This window comes from Pteronotus mesoamericanus, unplaced genomic scaffold, assembly GCF_021234165.1.
Source record: "Pteronotus mesoamericanus isolate MK-2021 breed Mesoamerican mustached bat unplaced genomic scaffold, CSHL_Meso_final contig_116, whole genome shotgun sequence".
NCBI lineage: Eukaryota > Metazoa > Chordata > Mammalia > Chiroptera > Mormoopidae > Pteronotus > Pteronotus mesoamericanus.
This window is the reverse complement of record NW_026555027.1, coordinates 2107699-2125194: the sequence shown is the minus strand read 5'-3', so window position 1 is coordinate 2125194 and position 17496 is coordinate 2107699. Positions and strand designations below refer to the sequence as shown.

The 17496-nt window shown below is 62.8% G+C and overlaps 1 protein-coding gene across 1 annotated transcript; it reads right to left on the bottom strand.

Moving 5' to 3' along the window:
* Positions 1-14598: 14598 nt before the first annotated feature.
* OLIG2 (oligodendrocyte transcription factor 2) lies at positions 14599-16486 on the bottom strand. The gene is made up of 2 exons (XM_054575969.1): positions 16402-16486; positions 14599-15644 (listed from the first exon to the last, which is right to left on the bottom strand). The coding sequence occupies exon 2, from the start codon at positions 15571-15573 to the stop codon at positions 14599-14601; it is 975 nt and encodes a 324-aa protein (XP_054431944.1). The 5' UTR covers positions 15574-15644; positions 16402-16486.
* Between the last annotated feature and the right edge of the window lie 1010 nt (positions 16487-17496).

Here is a 17496-nt window from a genome sequence, read left to right as displayed (position 1 = left end):
CCCCTTTGGAACGGGAGGTGAGATGCTCTCAGCAGGAAACTGGTCTGAGTGACCCGCCGGGCCGCCTCGGGGAAGGCGGTCGGACTGGCGCTGCAAAGCCTCCTGGGAGGAAGCTGGCCGCAGGGCGGATGGACGGGGGCCCGGTTCATGGGTCCAGTGTGGGGTGTGAGGTCCCAGGGGAGCCGGGGAGGCCCTGGAAGGTTCAGGATCAAGACTTGTGAATTGTCTCTTTTCGCCCAAATAGAGCAGGATTTGCATGTCTATACACATCCTTTCCAAAAATAAAAATAAAAACCGAGAACAGCGCGCCTAAGAGCAGTTTCAGGAAGCCCTCTAATGACAGCTTGGGGGGTGAGGCCGGGGCTAGGGTAGGGGGCCCTCACTCCCTCGGAGCCAGCGAGCCTTCGGCCTCTGCACAGGGACCGCAGAACTGGGAGATCAGCCATTTTTACCAACCCCCGCCCCTTACTAAGGACATATGGCCCGATTCCCTGGGTGGAACGGGAGCCGCGGCTCCTCCTTCCAGACGAGTGTGCAGTGTGTGCGTTGTTAACAATGAAAGCACTCGCGAGGAGTGGAAGCTTCAGTGAGCTGACACTCCAGGACCCGGAGGGCGGGGGTGGGGGCGGGGGGGTTCCCGGCACACCGCTGGTGGGAGGGGCTGGAGGTCCGTCGGAAGTCACCTGCCAGGCGAAGTCACAGTGTGGGCTCATGGGCCAATCCTGGCCTTTCTCCGGGCCTCAGTCCCTGTCTTTGAGGTGGCGTCACGGCAGTAGCTCAGATCAGAATCGGGGCGCCAGCCCCTGCAGAGGCAGACTCAGAAGGTTTGGGGGCAAATGTCCCTGGCGCGGATGCTAAGAACAAACAAGCAAGCCTCCCGGGGGCCCTTGGGCACAGCCGGCGGCTTTGAGAGCCACAGCACCAGGGTGCTGCTCCTCCTGTGGGCCTCTTCCGTAGCCAGGGGGGCCCCAGAGCTCTCCGAGCACCCCAACCCCGCGCTCAAGCCCGGCTCACCCTCCAGGGCCGGCTTCAGTCCCTGTCCTTCCTGGAGCACCCCCCCTCCTGTGCCCTTCTGTGTCCTTTCTTCCCATCTCCCAAGTCATCCTCGCGCAGCACCTGTCTCGTAGGTGCAGAACATCACCCAGGGTCATCCCCGACCACGGTGTCTCTTCAGCTGGCCTTCCAGAGGGGCACGAGCCTGGCGGGGAGCCCGCTGCCCCCCGCAGCCCCGGCCCCGTGCCTGCTGATGCGGGAGGCGCGTGACGGTCGGCCGCCTCGGCTCTGCTCACTGTCGGCTCTGCGCAGTGAGCATCTGCCTGCTCTTCGGCCCTTTCCAAGGGGGCGTGATAAGAGTTCATTAATTTTAGTCATCTTTGCGCCAATCCCCTGGGCATTTATTTCTTGTGATTTCTCGAACACGAAGGGGAGAATTGGGTTTGTTCCGTGACTTGTTAAATTTCTCAAATTACACATGTTCCTGGAAACTTTGCTTCGATTTGGAAAAGACTGTGCATCCTCAGCCCGGGTAAGAGTCGTGCTTTTCTTATCCATTGTGAGTTGCGCTCGCACTAGTTCTGGGAGGTGGGGGGAGCGGGGGCGGGGGCGGGGGGGTGGGAATTAACACTCTAAATTAGGAACACGCATATGGAGGAAGGAGGAGGTGGCTTGGGGCGTTGGGGGCCGGAGGCGAGGGGTGGGGGGCAGCGCCATATGTCAGAGGGAGACAGCCTGCTTCCTCTGTATCACGTTTCCTTGTTTTTCAGTCTCCTCTCTCTCTTTTCCCCTGCATTATGTTGAAATTATTATTACACTTCTTTAAAAAATCGTGACTGGTGAGCACCCATCGTACCTGGCAGGGTGGGACAGGAGGCCCCTGCTTCAGACGTCGCGGGGGAGGGCTACGCGTCCGTTGGCCAGCGTGGGTCGAGCTGCTGCCTGGCCATTGCTCGCTCTCAGAACTTTCCTGAGTTTCCAGGTGACTCAGCCCGGTGACCTGGCTGTGCGGTGGGTGACACATTGGCTCCTGGAGGTCCTGGTGCAGGTTTAAAAGCAGCCGGGTGCTTCAGTGACAGGAGGGAGGCATGTCCAGGACGTAGCAGCCCCAGAGCGGCCAGGACCTCTGTTGGCACCGGCGCGTCCACGTGGAGACGCCCGCCCCTGCTCCCTTCGCTCACTGGTCCCTCTGGACTCTTGGTCACCTGGCAGCATCGGCCACAGCGGAGCTGAGGCCCTACCAAGGGGAGGGAAGAGGAGGACTCTTCTCTCTCGCCACTGAGAGCGACTGCCCTGTGCTCTGAGCTTCGTTTCCCGGGCACAGGTGTCAGCTGTGCCAGAATTGCACTGTTCCTCGTGCTGTCTCAGCCTTCCCGCCCTCGGGGCCCCACACTTCCTCCCGGTTTCCACGCTCTGTGACCCCCCCAATCTCTCTCACCTCCGTCCTCCGAACCCTGGCCCAGGGGCGGGCGGTTGGCTCTCCGTGCGCCTATTCCTCCCACGGTGGGATTTTTGTGTGGCGTGTTCCGTAGGAACGGTGCCTGTGACGCCTTTGAGCGAGTCCGTGGCCAGCGCTGTCAACAACAGACGTGAACAGAATGCTGTGCGGGTCCTGGGTGGTCTCGCTGCCACTCATCTCCGTGAGAGATGGAGGACTTTTCATGGACACACTGGTTAAATCTGAACAGACTCTGTCGTTCAGTTAAAACTGGTGCAGCAATGTTAATTTCTCAATCATGCCCAATGCTCCAAGGCTACGCCAGACGGAAACAGGAGCGAGAAGCACACACCGAGCTCTCTCCACCAGCGCGGCAACTTTCCTGGGAATCCAGATAACACGTTAACTGGAAAATCAGTATAGGTTTTCGAGTGACAGGACATTTAGAGGGGGCATGCACCCATTTAGCCGTGCCAGTGGGGCGTCACCTCTAGGAGCCTGGGCTGCCGGGCCCGCTGCTGCCCCTGCCTGCTCCCTGCCTGGTCTCCAGGCGTCCAGTGCCTCAGAGGGAAACGGCAGCAAGCACACTCCTCGGGCAGCAGGCCTGGGGCAGTACCCGCGCCCCCAGAGCCCAGTCACTGCGAGCGTTCCTTAAGTCCCACTGGCTTTGGCCGGCCCGTGGCGAGTCACGTTACCACGGGTTGTCTCTTGGTTTGAAACGGTTCCTGTGGAGGAAACCACAGGAGCCGAGCGCCTCGCAGTTCTGGATCAAGCTTGCTTGGTTTGGGTGGGTGTTCCAGAGAGATCTTGGGGAAATCACTATGTCTTTCACTTCTTTCCTTTCTCCGAGTTCAGGAGCAAAGTCCATCACTAATGGGATTGTTAAGAACTCTAACGAGCCCTGGCTGGTGTGGCTCAGTGGATCGAGCACCGACCTGCAAACCAAAGGGTCGCTGGTTCAATTCCCAGTCAGGGCATGTGCATGGGTTGTAGGCCAGGTCCCCAGTAGGGGACCTATGAGAAGGAATCAATTGATTTACCTCTCATACAATGTATTTCTTCCTCTCTTTCTCCCTCCCTTCCCCCCACCCCTGCTCTCTAAAAACAAATCTTTTTTTTTAAAAAAAAAATTCAAACACTAACATACACCCTCACATGGTCTTTCCCTCATCTGCCGTCTTGTCGGAGCCCCAAGCCAGCCCCGACCCACCCCTAACCCTCCCCTCCCCCGACCCCGCTGACTTCGAGGTAATATAAACAGCCGTCTGGGCGCTGCCTTGGTTATCGGCCATGTGACCCGTATCCCAGCTCACAGGCCCTTCGGTGCCCCTCCCCCAGGCCTGCGCTGGCCCTGCTGGTCCCTGGTTCTTCCTTCCCCAACACTCCTACCCCCTTCCAGGTGGAAATCGGGGCTCTCGGGGCCCTACTCATTGATCGGCGTGATCAATGATCCTTGCAGACCAGCCTGTGCTGCTGGCTCACTGGGTGTCCCCTCCCAGGCAGTGGGCATCTCGCAGGGCTCTCTGGAGGTGCCACACTTGTCTGAGCAGCGGCACTAACCAGGGTGCTGGGCACTGCCGGCAGCCGGAAGTCGAGGGGGTCCACGCTGGCCACCCAGGGCTCCTCCTCAGCCCCACGAAACAGACCGACTCCGAAGACCAGGTGGCTGGGGTGCTCGCTCATCCGCTTTGGAGTCGGAGCAGAGGGGCGGGGAGGCCTTTCTGGTCCTTCCTGAGCCCGTGGCACTTCCTTGCTTCCGTGTGGATCCAGGCTGACCTCTCTCAGATGCTGCCCTCCTTGGCTCTGGGGACGTGAGCAGGGGAAGGAGGCAGGTTGCCTGAGCAGCTCGGCCTGGCTCCATCGGGGCAGACAGACAGACAGCCACTGACCCCCTGCGCGTGCTCTCAGGACACTTGGCCCAGCCCCACCTGTCCGAGCCTTTGCTTCAAGGTGGGTGGGAAGAGCAAAGGTGGCACTAAGGCGGGTTGTCTTCCCGTTAGCGGGGAACAGGAAAGAGCATTTGAGAGGTCCAGCTGCATCCCACGTAACTGCGGGTTTCCCCAGGGCTCTTTCTGGAGCCTCGCTTTGGGGTTGGTTGGTTGGGGAATGGGGCTACTTTCTGCCCTGCCAATGATTCACTGAGATGTGGGGAAGGAGAGAAGACAGACTCCTCAGAGAGAAAGGAAGAGAACTTAGAACTATACCTAAACGCCAAATCCTGGGCAGAGGGGAAGATTAAAAATGAGAGCAATGCCCATGAGCTGATGTGGTGGAACAATATAGCATGTGTCTCCCTTTCTCTGACGTCCAATTGTATGAAAATACTTTTCAATTCAGCAACATGGTTCAAACTGACCAACCCCCACTAGTCCCTGCGCTCCCACGTGCTGTGCTGCGTCCGCAGAAGGGGCCGGCCCCCCGCCCGCGGAGCCGGCGGCTCCCCAAAGAGAGGCAGCATGTGGAGAGCTGGGCAGAGCTGGGGTGCGGGCTCGGGGCTCGGGGCTCCGCGGCCTGCCCCAGGCGGGGGCCGGCGGGTGTGCCCAGCCATCTGCTGCGGCCCCCACACATGAGCGCAGGAGCACATGGCCCCCCGGCCGCAGGCCGGACATTGTTCTCCGGCTGCCGAAGCTCGGCTGCCTCAACAAAGGGGGCGGTTTTGCATGTGGGACAAATGCAACCCCTGAGGACTTTTTCCCTTGGGATATGGAATGTTAGGGGTATTGCAGCCACCCGCCTCCCGCCCTGACCGGTTCCCATCCCTTCGTGAGGCTGACGTGGTGCTTTGCGGGGGCTGCTCGGCGGCCAGGAGATTGTCTCCCTCTTTCAGATACGCTTCCTATCAGAAACACTCATCAAACTAAGTGTCTTTGTCTTCTCTTTTTTCTGTTAACACAAGGGGTATGCTTCCCAAAGGATTAGGACAAACTGTCCAGTTATAAACCCATTTAATTCTAAGGGCAGTCTTAGGCCTCCAGGCGAGGGTCCCAACTGTGCGCCAGGGCAACCCCAGGGACTCGGGGGGAGGGAAGCCGGCGCTACAGGGTTAGTGCACTTGTAAAATGCTACAATTTCAGTGAGTTTGTTGAATGTTACCGCTTTGTAAATCTGTAAAATGTTGCCGTTTTAGTAAGTTTGTTAAATGTTACAGCTTTAGTAATCTGTTGATCCTAACTAATAATTTATTTCAGAAAACCATTTATTGGTTTCCCACCCCAGGACCAATACAAGAGCAGCCTCTGAGACTTCGCAGTTTTAAAAACCGTGTTTAGGAAGGCAGAGTTCAACGATGTGCTTTTGACAGGATCAGATTTTGCTTGTGTGTGAGTCCCAGGGAAGCCTCCCTCCTCCTCAGTTCTAGCTGCAAAGGGCCTCCCTGACCCCAGGTAGCCATATCATTCACTCACTCCTTCATCCATCCATCTATCTAGCCAATGACTCTTTATTGAGCCCTTACTATGAGCTGGGTGCTGTTCTACATCAGCGATCAAGCCCGACAAAGATCTCTGCCTTGTGGAGCATGTATTACACTGGGCAGGCAATCAACAGCAAAAGGCCAAAATCAAAGCTATGGCATGGGGAAAGAAAAGCAGAGCAGGGTAAGAGGATCGAAAGTCCCAGAGTGAGTCTGGAGCATTGAAAAGGAGGTGAAATTATCTCAAAATTTTTGTTCCTTCATTTATTTTCTTTAGATTCTACATGTAAGTGGAATAATCATTCAGCAGTTGTCTTCTTTGACTCATTCCAGTTAGCAGGACACCCTCAGGGTCCGTGCGTGCTGCCACACAGGGTACGGTTTTATTCTTTGTCACGGCTGAGTAAAGTTGCACGGTGTAAATGTACCACTGCTGTCTCATCCGCTCGTCATCCGCTGATGGGCACACGGGCTGCTTCCGTCTCCTGGCGATTGTAAATACCGCTGCAATGAACACAGGGGTGCACCTAACTTTTAGAATTCGTGTTTTGGGCTTCTGATAAACACTCAGAAGTGGAGCTGCTGGGCCCTACGGTCACTGGGAGCTCCCACAAAGAAATGTCAAGCATCCTTGAGCTAATGGCCCCCCCCCCGGGTGCCTGCCCAGCCCAGATCCAATGCCAACGGGGAAGGCTCAGTCGCTGACCCCCCTCCAATCAGGGCAGGCTCACAGCTCTTAACCGCTGAGCAGGAGCACGTGGCTTACGTCTGTTCCTCAGCATGTTTCTAACATGTGCGGAGCTGGGGACGAGGTGACACCGCGGTAAAGGTGTGTGGGCGGAGAGTTGAGGGTAGAGGAGTCGGGGACCCATCTCTACAATGCAGGCTGAGCCCTCATGATCTGGTTTCACGTCCGCATCTTAAACCGTGGCTCTTAACTCTATGGCAGTGAGGGCCTGTACGTCGGGCAAGCGAGAAGGCTGCTTCGTCGCCAACCCGAAGTTGCTGAGGCTGGCTAGGTTTTCCCTAAGGGGGTAACTCACGAAGCACTGCCCACTGCAGCCACGGTTCTCACTACGAGGCTACGACCCAAAGGGACAGAGTCAGGAGGGGGCCGGGGTGCTGGCCCCGCTCCCCGGCACGTGTTCTCCTGGGGCCTTGTCGCAGCGCTGAGGCTGGCTGGTGAGGCGGTGGGCTGCTTTGTGTACGTGGCCGGGAGCTCAGAGGTGGCCAAGGCACAGAGGACCGTGCCTTGGGCTCACGTCCGCCAAGCTTTCTTCATTCTGCAGACGGGCAAGGGGGGCAAGACCCAGAAAGACCCAGCACCTCGCCCTACAACGCCCAGCCTGCTCAGAGACCTGGATGTTAAAACTCCTAGCCCAGGCCTCTTAGGCACCGCAGGTCCCGCGTAAGGGCCTGAGCAGCGACTCAGAAGGGAAGGAGACTATCAGCAGATGAACGATGAACAAATGCGGGCCATGCATACACATAAAAGAATATTATTCAGCCTTTAAAAGGAGTGAAGTGCTGATATGCGCTGCAGGCCTCAAAACCAAGACGCTGAGTGTAAGAACCCAGGTGCGTATGTACAACCGCTTTGATATGAAACGTCCCAAGTAGGTGAATCCGTAGAGACAGAAAGATTGGCGGTTAACAGGGGCTGGAGGGCAGGCAAGTGGGGCGTAACAGCTTAGCGGGCACAGGATTCGACTTTGGGGTGAAGGAAATGTTTCGGAACCAGGCAGGTAGTTACACACTGTGGTAAAAGCCACTGAATTGCTCACTTCAAACGGTTAATATTGGCCTGTGGACTTCACCTCAATGACACAAAAGAAGTGAATGCTGACGAGTCGAACACAAGGCCTGTTGGGGGGACGTCCCCCAGAGCTGCCACTGGGTGGGTGGCAGAACCTGAGCCCGGATCTTGTTGGGTGGCAGGGGTGTTGGGAAGGAGAGAGGCAGAGAGGGCGAGCCCCGGATCAAGGTGGGGGGACAGCTGCTGGCCGGGGTCCCTGCCCTGCCTCCTGCCAGCGCCCGGGCTGCGCTGAGTTCTCTGCTCCCTGACCTGGCTGAGTGCCCAGGACTCCAGTGTCCCGAGTGGCACCGGCCCCAAGTAGCTTGGAGTTCCAAAATGGGGTGACAGGGGCCCCAGTGCCAGGAGGCCCCCCACGCTGTTCCCTGCGGCGCCCAGGGGCAGTCTGGAGCAGGAGGGATCTTCACCTTCCCGTTGACCCTGGGTCCTGGGCATCCTGGGTGTCCAAGGGGACAGACAGTGGGACCAGTGGCCTGGCACTGAGAGGAAGGGCTCTTGCCGAGACGGCCTGGAGGTGGGGGCGCCTTTAACTAAAGGCAACGCCTCCCCCCCGCCCCCCCCGCAGTCCCTCGTTGGCCTTGGCTCCCGCCTTGAAGAGCAGAGCTGCTTCTGGTTTCTCAGCGGAGGGCGGGGCCTTCCCCACTGCGTGGTGCAAAGGCTGCTCGGCCCTGACCCGTGCGTGGGGCTCAGTGGCGTGGGCATCGTCCCGCAAAGCAGAAGGCCACCCGTTCAGTCCCCAGTGAGGGCACAGGCCTGGGCTGTGGGTTCGGCCCCAGGCAGGTGCGTATGAGAAGCAACCAATAGGTGGATGGCTCTCTGTGTCACCTCTGTTTCTCTCCTCTTTCTCCCTCCCTTCCCCTATCTCTAAAAAATATAAATAAATAAAATGTTAAAAAAAAAAAACCCCTGAGGACCAACTGCGTGCCAGGCGCTGTGCCAGGCCCTGGGGGCACCTGGAGGTGGGAGCAGTGCCCGGCCCTGCCTTGGGGGCTCGGAACCGGGCTCTGGGAAGAGCTCAGGGCCTCTGCTGGGGTCACGGCAGGCAGGGCCCTGGGGAGGCTGCAGGGCGGGCCTGACCCCGGGTAGCAGGCAGGGGGCCTGCCTCCTAGGACCTCCCAGAAGAGAAAATGGGCCACACCCAGCAGCCAGACAGCCCGCCCCCGCTGGGCTTGGGCTGCGCCAGGCCGGGGGCTGGGCTCTCCCTCTCAAACCTGGAGCTCCGTGAAGACCGCACGCCACTGTGTAGACAAGGAAGCCGAGGCCCTGGCCGGGCTCAGTGAGGGGTGCGGTTGGAGCCCCCACGCGCACTCAGGCACTTCCAGCGGGTTTTGCATGCCTCCCTCTTGTGGACTCCCAAGCCCTCCCGCTAGTGGCCTCACAGGCCTTGCAGCCGCGTGCAGCGTGGGCGGCGGCTGCGATCGGGCGGGGTGGGTCATGGTGGGGCTCCAGTTCCCCGCGGACTGAGGCCTGGCGTCCACGCCACGCGCCTTCTGTCCCCGCGGGTCCGGGAAGCGAGGCGTGCAGGGGACAGCGGAGTCCGGGTTCACCCAGGAAGTGCGCTCCCCAGAGTGGCCAGCGGCGACCCAAGAAACCCCAATAAAGACGCAGCCTTCGAGCCCGGCGCCCCGTTAGGCGGTTCTGGTCAACCGCGCCACCTCCGGGCCTTGCAAACTGGACGCCCAGGGCCAGGAGGGCGCAGCGGCGGGCCTGGGGGGTCCTGGCGGGATGTAAGCCGGGGCCCCAGGTTCGCTGGCGGGAGAGCGCGCTCCCAGCTCGGCTGAGTCCCAGCCCGACCGGCCGGCCCGCGGGCGTCGGTCTGGACCCCCCTCCCCGATTGCCGCACGGGTGTCGCCGCACCACCGGCAGGGATCTGGCCCGCGGGGCCAATGAGGGCGCCCCTGCCTGGTGCCCGTGACGGCTCCTCACCTGGCCGCACGCCCCCGCCCTGGCACCGGGGTCCTCCCTCCCCAGCTCCCCGGCCCCGAACCATCCTCCCCCTCGTTGCCGAAGCCTGTGGCACCGCCCGCCGCCCTGCCTGGGCTTCGGGGGCGGAAGAGGTCCAGGCGTGGAGCGGGAGCACAAGCAGTGTCACTGAGGGTGGCAGCGGAGCCAGCGTCTGGGGACCGCGGGGCGCAGGGGGCCCAGGTGAGCATGGGGCCATCTCCGGGGGACGATGGGGCTACAACCTTGCGCCCCGCCCCTGCGCGCCGTTTCCAGCCTCCAACATGGGGGCAGGGCACTCACCCACTCGGGGCCTGGGTTTCCTTACCTGTCAGGCGGGACGAGAGTAACAGCCTCCACTCGGTGATACCGTGAGAACCGAACGGACGGACAGCACGCGGCGCCCTGCGCAGGCCCTACCCGCCCGCCTCAGGCATCGCGGTGCCTCCTCCGGGCCATTAGGGCCCGAACGCCCCAGGGCGCGGGCCGTGCTGCCGCCGGCCTCCCAGCCCTGCGCCCGGGTCCTACGGCAGCGCCCTCCCCGCCGTCAACCCGCGGCCGATCCACGCGGCCCCGCAGCAAAAACACAGCCCCTGAGAGAGAGACAGGCCCCGTGGGGACCTGCGTGGGGGTGACTCCCACCTCTGCCCCGCCTGGGATGACGGCAGGGAGGGGGCTTAGCCCCAGGGGCTGCGGCAGAGGCGCCTGCAGCCTCCAGCGAGGAGTGGTGGCTGCCCCCGCGGCCCCGCAGTCCCCGCGCGGGGCTGGGGTGCGGGATCCCGTGCGGCAGCCGCTTGCTCGTGAACGGCCAGGCCTGACTCCGGCCCTGCGCGCAGGTGTGCAGCGATGATGCGGGGACCTGTCATAGCGAGTCCCCTGGTGTAGGTGGCCTGTCAGAGACCCCACAATCCCCACTGGTGTCTGTGGGGCTGGGGAACTTGGCCCAAAGTCTGTGATAAGGAGGGACTTAAAACGAAAGAGGGGCTTGGGAGGGGAGTTCCTTTGCCTAGAGCAGCGATTTTCCACCTTTTCCACATCAGGGCACGCGTAACCCCGGCACTCACGCCCTGCAGCACGCCACCCAAGTCCGGGGAAAACAGGCACGCGAATTCCGATCCATCCCACCGGACGGCTGCTGTGGTGGCTGCTGGCTCCTCTACGCGTGCCCATCTAAGGGAAAAGAGGCCAGTGCCCTGGCTCCGTCGTCAGGTGTCGCAGGTTTTAAAAATCCTGGCAGCATCGGCCATCGGGTGGGAAATCGCTGCCTTAGGGGAATTTGCAGGGGCATCAAGGCATTTCCTCCGTGGGGGGTTCAGGGAGGGCGCTGTGGGCCCTGCCTTGAAGGGGGGCCGGCAGACCTTCCTGCACCCCCTTTAAAGAGCCCCTCGCGGTCACGGGCCCCAGCCTGGGACGAGGACGGCCCCAGGTCCTCATTGTGTCCCTCGTACCTAGGTTTTCCTGGGCCACATGGGGCTTGCTAGCCTGTGACACCTTGGGGTCTCAGCCACCTGTTCGCGCACACACTAGGTCTGCGGGTCTGCGGCCCCTGAGATGGGGAGTTCCAGCTGCGGCGTTGGCGACTCCTGTCCGGGAAGGGCAGCCGAAGGCAGCACGCTGGGTGCTGAGGTTGTGCAGGAGGCTCTGCCCTTCGAGCTCCAGACAGCCCAGCTCTGCGGGGAGGCGGGGCTGAGGAGCTTGGGGATAATTGCACAGGCCTTGGGGGCTGGTCGACAGAAGTCCCCACCTGGGCTAGGATCTGGGGACCCAGGGCCCCCTTGGGGGTGGGGAAGCTGCTGGCCAGCGCAGGAGAAGACCTCAGGGACTGACTGGGGACTGAGCTCCCAGGGACGGGCCCCCGCAGGGAGCCCTGCAGCCCTTGGCACTTCCTCTTTGCAGTGGGGGTCCCCCCCCCAGTTCTGGCCGTCCCTCATCAAAGTGGTTGCACAGGGCCTTCCCTGGCTCCCGCCTGCTTGCAGCCCAGCCGCGGGCCCGCGCCCTCCACCCCCGCCCCCGCCAGCCTGGGGCCACCCTCAGCGAGGAGCCACCTGCCCTGGGGGGCCCAGCGGGCTCCCGTGTGCGGGAGTGTGCCTCCTCGGCGTCCTGGGACGATACTTTCTCAGCCCTGGTGGCCGAGATCCCCGGCTGGGCGCTCAGGGTGGGCGGGGAGGGCGGCTGGGGAGAGCCAGAGCCGGGCTGGGTCCAGCCCCTCCTTCCTTGGAGACCCAGTCGGTCCTGGCGGGTGGCTGGTCCTGCTGAGAGCTTGATGGCCGCGGTGGCCTTGGCGGTGGTGGGAGCTTCCGTTTTCGCTTCTGATAGAAGCGCCTGTGCGTGCACACATGGCGCGCGGCCGGAGCCCTCACACGCCGAGCCCTGGCGGAGCCTCGCGTGGGCACAGCCGGCCGAAACTTCACCCCCACCCCCCCCTTGCCCCCGCCCCCGCCCAGTTCCAGCTTCTTCTCCTTCCCCCGGGTCTGTGACTGGGGCCAAACGCAGTTTTGAATTCTTGGCAAGTTTCCTCTCAGACGGGATTTTGGAATAAAACTGTTAGACCCTGCCCTGTCTCTTCCGGGATTTTTTGGCTGCACTTGGGTCGTGGGCCCTCGTCCCCCCCCACACCCATCGCAGCCTCTGGGCCTCGCCCGGTCTTGGTGAAAAGGAAAGCCTTGCCCGGCCCACGGCCCCCACGGCCCCCACGGCCCCCCGGCCCTGGGCGCCCACAGCTCTGGCCGGCAGCAGGGCTCCACCTGTTGGAGCCCCGGAGGCACCTGCCGGGGCCTGCGGCGTGGAGCCAGGGCTGCCCTCGGTCCTGCACAAGGGAGCTCCCGAGGCCTGGCTCCGGGGCCAACCTCAAGAAATGGGGTTCCAGCCAGAAAAACCTGCTCCGGCCCCAGGTGCAGGGGTCTTCCGCCCAGTGGCCCCAAGGATGCCGTGGAGGAGAGGGCCGGCCGGCGGCACCGCGCTGGCCGTGGGCCTCCAGGGGCGAGCGCTCCCCAGCCGGGGCTGCAGCGCGCCTGTCCCCCACCTCTGCGGGAGCCTTTTCATTTCCAGCCAGACTCCCTCTTCTGGGCTACGTCCTAAACTTGCGCTGCCCTTACAGATTGCAGCGAGGGACCCAGGGGCGGCAAGAAAACAGAGGTGGCCCCAGCCGAGCTCTGCTGGAGTTCCCAGCACATGACACATTTCAGTTCAAGGCCAAGGTTGGTGTGCGGGAGAGTCCTCCATACCAGCGGGGAGTGAAGGGTGCGTGGACCCCGCACTAAACGTTCAGGGTCGGGGACCCTGAGGGGCTGGTGCGCGGCTGATGCCAGCGCAGCTTCCCCGGCGGGCGCGGGCTGGCGAGGCCCCTGATCGGAGGGAAACTAAAATCCTGGCAGGGCAGGAGGCCCCGGCGCCTGGCGCTCCAGCCGAAGGCTCTGGCCCACGTCCCCACTCCCCAAAGCACCCCCGGCAGGGCTCGAAGATTCCACTTTCAGCTAACTCAGACCTCCAGCGAAGAGGGGGTTCCGGATTAGACGCCAGGAGATAAAAACACCCAGTGAGGAGCGGGGAGAAACCGTGCGGGAGGGAGGACGGCTAGAGGAAGGGAACTGCAAGAGCTGGCTCCCCTCGGTCCCCAGATCCGCCCGGGGCAGGGAACCCCACACCCGCCCACGCCACCCTTGTCCCAGCCCCACGGCTGGAAAACACCCGAGTAACGTTTATTTAAAATCGCAACACTCGATCATTTATTTCGTTTTTTTCTTTTGCAACCAAACAGGTAATAAATATTATTTAGCACTTTTTTCTTTTTACAAAAATAAAACAGATGATACACTCTCTGCGAGGGGTCGCGGTCAGAGAAGGGATGTTACCGGGCAGGCGCTGTGGAGCCGAATCGCAGCGCAGGCAGCGAGGCGGGCAGCAAGGATGCAGAAGCGCGGTGAAGAGTTTGTCATTGTGTTAAAAGTGGCAAAAAGAAACGGACAGAGGGAAACTCGGCTTAGACTCCGGGAGGGCTGGCGGTCACGTGAGCATACCTTTTAGCAGCACGCACTCACCTCGTTACTGAGATTATATTTACACATCCAAAAAAGAAAAAATTAAAAAGCCAACAGAATCCCCCCAAACCCAAGCTCTATTCACAGCAACAGCCTCTGAGTTCCGTCAAGCCCTCCGGTACCAAGGCTGCCCCCGATCTGGCCAGGAACCCCATCACTTTGTGCTCAGAGACGGAAAGAATGGGGTGGGGTGGGGGATCCTCTTTTAAAATAACTAAAAAAACACCAGTTCCCCAAGGCGACAGCATTGGGTGACTTCAATCCACAAGTGGTTCTGTTCCGATCTCTCTAAAGCGTGCTTCTATTGTTGAAAAAGGAACTCGGATGGATTAGGAGACCACACACCCTAAACCAGGATGAGCGACAGGGAGGCCCCGCAGCAGTTCTCAGAGGGCTGTGGGTTTACCAGCGGTCGCCACTGGCCACCGCTCTAAGTGCTTCTGGTACCGAACGTCAGCTTCCAACTAACGGGCCTCGGGTCAGAGACGACCCTGGAAGGTGAGCCTGCGGCAGCTCCGGGGGTGCTGGTCTCCAGCGTCCCCAACCCGTACAGAAAGGAGCAGGGGAGGAAGTGCCCAACACCCCTCCCCCATGGAACTACGTGCACCCCGGGCGGAGCGAGGCCGAGTTCCCCGGCAAACCAGTTCTTAGACTCTTCTCTTTTAGGGGGAAAGGGGGTGTTGGGGGAGGGGCGCACATAGCGGTGTCTTCTGATTCCATGGTGTCTACCGGACCTGTGCTGTTTAAAGCCAAAGAGGGTCGAACCGGGTCCCAGAGCGAATGTCCTCCCTCCCGCCGTTCAGTGCGCCCCCGGGAGGGCTGGAGTCCGCGCAGCGCCCCCCACCCCCAGCCCACGGCCCCGCGCTCCTCCTCCGAGCTGAGCTGCCAGGCCCAGCGCCAGCCAGTCCTCGACTCCCCGCAGCCTCCGGGCCCCGGCTCTCCAGAACGCGCCGACCCGGGCCGCTCACTTGGCGTCAGAGGCGAGGCGCGGCAGGCTGCCGGCGCCCATGGCCGACACGTGGTGGTGCGGCGGCGGCACCTGGCACATGCTGCAGGGGCAGGGCATGCCGCCCCAGTGCTGGAAGCCGCCGCCGCCGCCGCTGCCGCCGCCCCCGCTCCCCAGCGGGGCTGCCGCCGCAGCCGACGGGGACTTGAGCAGGCCGTGAGGGGGCCGGATAGAGCCGACAGACGACAACCCGGAGCCCGGCAGGGAAGCGCTGGACACGGCGGCCGCCGCCGCCGCCGCCGCAGCAGCGGCGGCGGCGGGAGGCAGGATGGGATGGTGCACCGCCGGGTGGTGCGCAGCGTGCGCGGTGGCCGCAGGGTGCGCGGTGGCGGCGGGCAGGGGCGCGGAGTGCGCAAGGCCGCCGCAGGTCGAGGGGTGGAAGCCGGCGTGGTGGCCGCCGTAGATCTCGCTCACCAGGCGCTTCATCTCCTCCAGCGAGTTGGTGAGCATGAGGATGTAGTTGCGCGCCAGTAGCAGCGTGGCGATCTTGGAGAGCTTGCGCACCGACGGGCCGTGAGCGTACGGCATGACCTCGCGCAGCCCGTCCATGGCGATGTTGAGGTCGTGCATGCGTTTGCGCTCGCGGCTGTTGATCTTGAGGCGCAGCTGCTGCAGCTCAGGCTCCGTCATCTGCTTCTTGTCCTTCTTGGTGGACGATGCGGCCGCCGAGGACGTGGACGACGAGGTGCTGGACGAGGACGACTTGAAGCCGCCGCCGCCGCTCAGCTTGTCCCCGGGGTGCACGCCCGCCGCGCCCATGGCGCCGCGCAGCTCGGCGCTCAGCTCTGGCGGGCAGTCGTTCGGCGTGGACGAGGACACGGTGCCCCCTGTGAAGCCGCTGCCGCCGCTGCCCTTGCTGCGGGCCGGCAGGAAAAGGTCATCGGGCTCCGGCGAGGACGGGCGGCTGGACACCAAGCTGGCGTCCGAGTCCATGGCCCCAGGGGGAGTCGCGGCGCTCGCAGGATCCTCCCTCCCTCGGCCCTCCGAGCTTCCACGCACGCCTCCTACGGAGACGAGGAGAAACAGAAGAGAGCTCGAGAACGAAGCGAAGCCAGCGAGAGGGAAAAGCGGCTCCGCCTGCGCGGCAGCGCGGGGTCCAGGCTCGGCTCCGGCGGCCGGTCGCCGCGCGCCCACCTCGCCTTCTCCGGCCTGCCTTCTAGGGGCACGCAGGTACGCGCAAGTAATCGCTCCTTCCCTCCCCCGCAACCTCCTCTGCGCTCTCACCCACAGGTTGTTTCATTCCAGGGAGCTGCGGATGCCCCTCGGTGAGGGTGGCATTCAAGAGGTTTTACGCCCTCAGCTAGGAATGGGGAGGCAGGATCTCCAGGGTTGGAGTAAACAAGCGGCAAGTGAAGGTTTTTCTCTGGGGAGCGTGAGACCTAAATAGAGAAGTATTTATTTTGGTTCCTCAAACGCATCCACCTTATCTCCACCGGCACTGCGGAGCCAACACGAGCGCACACACGCTCGCAGCGCCCGCCTGGGGCCCAGATTCCGTGCGCTGCGCCCGGGCGCCGCGCGGGACTTGCCAGCTGACTAGCACTGGGGCAGAAGGAGCTGTGGTCGCCCCGACTCGTCGTTTGCGGGCGAAGGGGACGCTGCGGGGAGCGCGAGGTGGGTCGGAGCAGGGAACCCGCTGCGGAGAACTGGAGCGCAGGGGCGGGTTCGGGGACCCTCTATGGAAGCGACCCGGGTCTCCGCGGAGTCGAGGGGCATCTGCCCCGGAGATGTTGGCTGGGGCTGCGCGGCCGGGGCACTTACTGTGGACGCCGCCGGCGGAGCTCCTTCCCAGAAGCCGCCGTGGGGAACCCGAGTCCAGGCGCGGAGGGCGCGGCGGTCTTATAATAAGCATCCGCACCTTTCCCGGCTCGGCCGGGTTTTATAGTCCGGCGGCGGCGGCGACCGCGGCGGTGGTGGCCGAAGCGGGGGCGGGGAACAATGTGCGGGTCCTGGAGGGGCCGCAGCGCCAATGAGCGGGGCCCGCGGAGGGGGGGCGCTGGGAAGCTGATGTCATCCGGGCTAATTCCGCTCAATGAAACTCGCGGCGCCCGGCACTCGCCTCCTCCCCGTGCCCAGCCAATGGGCGCCCTCAGTGGAGGTTCTTGGGGCGGGACTGGGGGAGGGGCCGGGGGGGCGGCTGTGGGAGGCGAGGGGAGGGAGCTCAGGCTCTCGGGGGAGCGCAGGGGGCTTGTGGCTGTCGGGACCGCGCGCCAGAGGGAACGTTGTCAAATTTGTTTGAAAATACGGTGGCCAGCCAGTTGGGCTGGGGGATGGGGTGGGACGGGAGCTCCGCAGGCAAACTAGCCTGATGCCCAACGCGGGCAGGTCCTTTGGGATGCACGCGGGGGGCTGGGCGCGCTCTCTCTCTCACCTCTCCCCCCACCTTGTCGGTTCTCTGCCGTGGGTTTCATCAAAACGTGGGCATCATTGCAGCCCCCAGGAAACGACAACCCTGCACAAAGCGCGTACTTTCTTCGTGCTCCAAGAGCGCATCCAGGAGGCGGCCGGGAGCGCCCCCCGCTGGTGGCGGGTCTTGCAAAGCGCGGGGCGTGGAAAGACGGAGTGGGCACCTGGACCGGCGCCGACCCGGGAACGAGTTCTTTCCGCGCAGAACTCGCTCCCACGAGGGCAGAGGCGAACCCGGAGTTAGGCGCGCCCACCCTGCATGTATTTGCACTGTGTTTTCAGCGCCACCTTTGTGTTGCTGGTCACCGCGACAGAGGGCGGCGGGCGACGCGGGGCCGTCTGCGGAAAGCGGTCTCAGGCCTGGGCGACAGCTTCCGCGCGCTGCGAGCCAGGCAGCCAGAACCACGGCCCGCGGCCGCCTGCCCCCCGCACGCCTTGCCAGGTGCAGCC

Excerpts from the sequence above, each read along its gene's own strand:
- OLIG2 (XM_054575969.1), bottom strand. The coding sequence starts at position 15,573 with ATGGACTCGGACGCCAGCTTGGTGTCCAGCCGCCCGTCCTCGCCGGAG.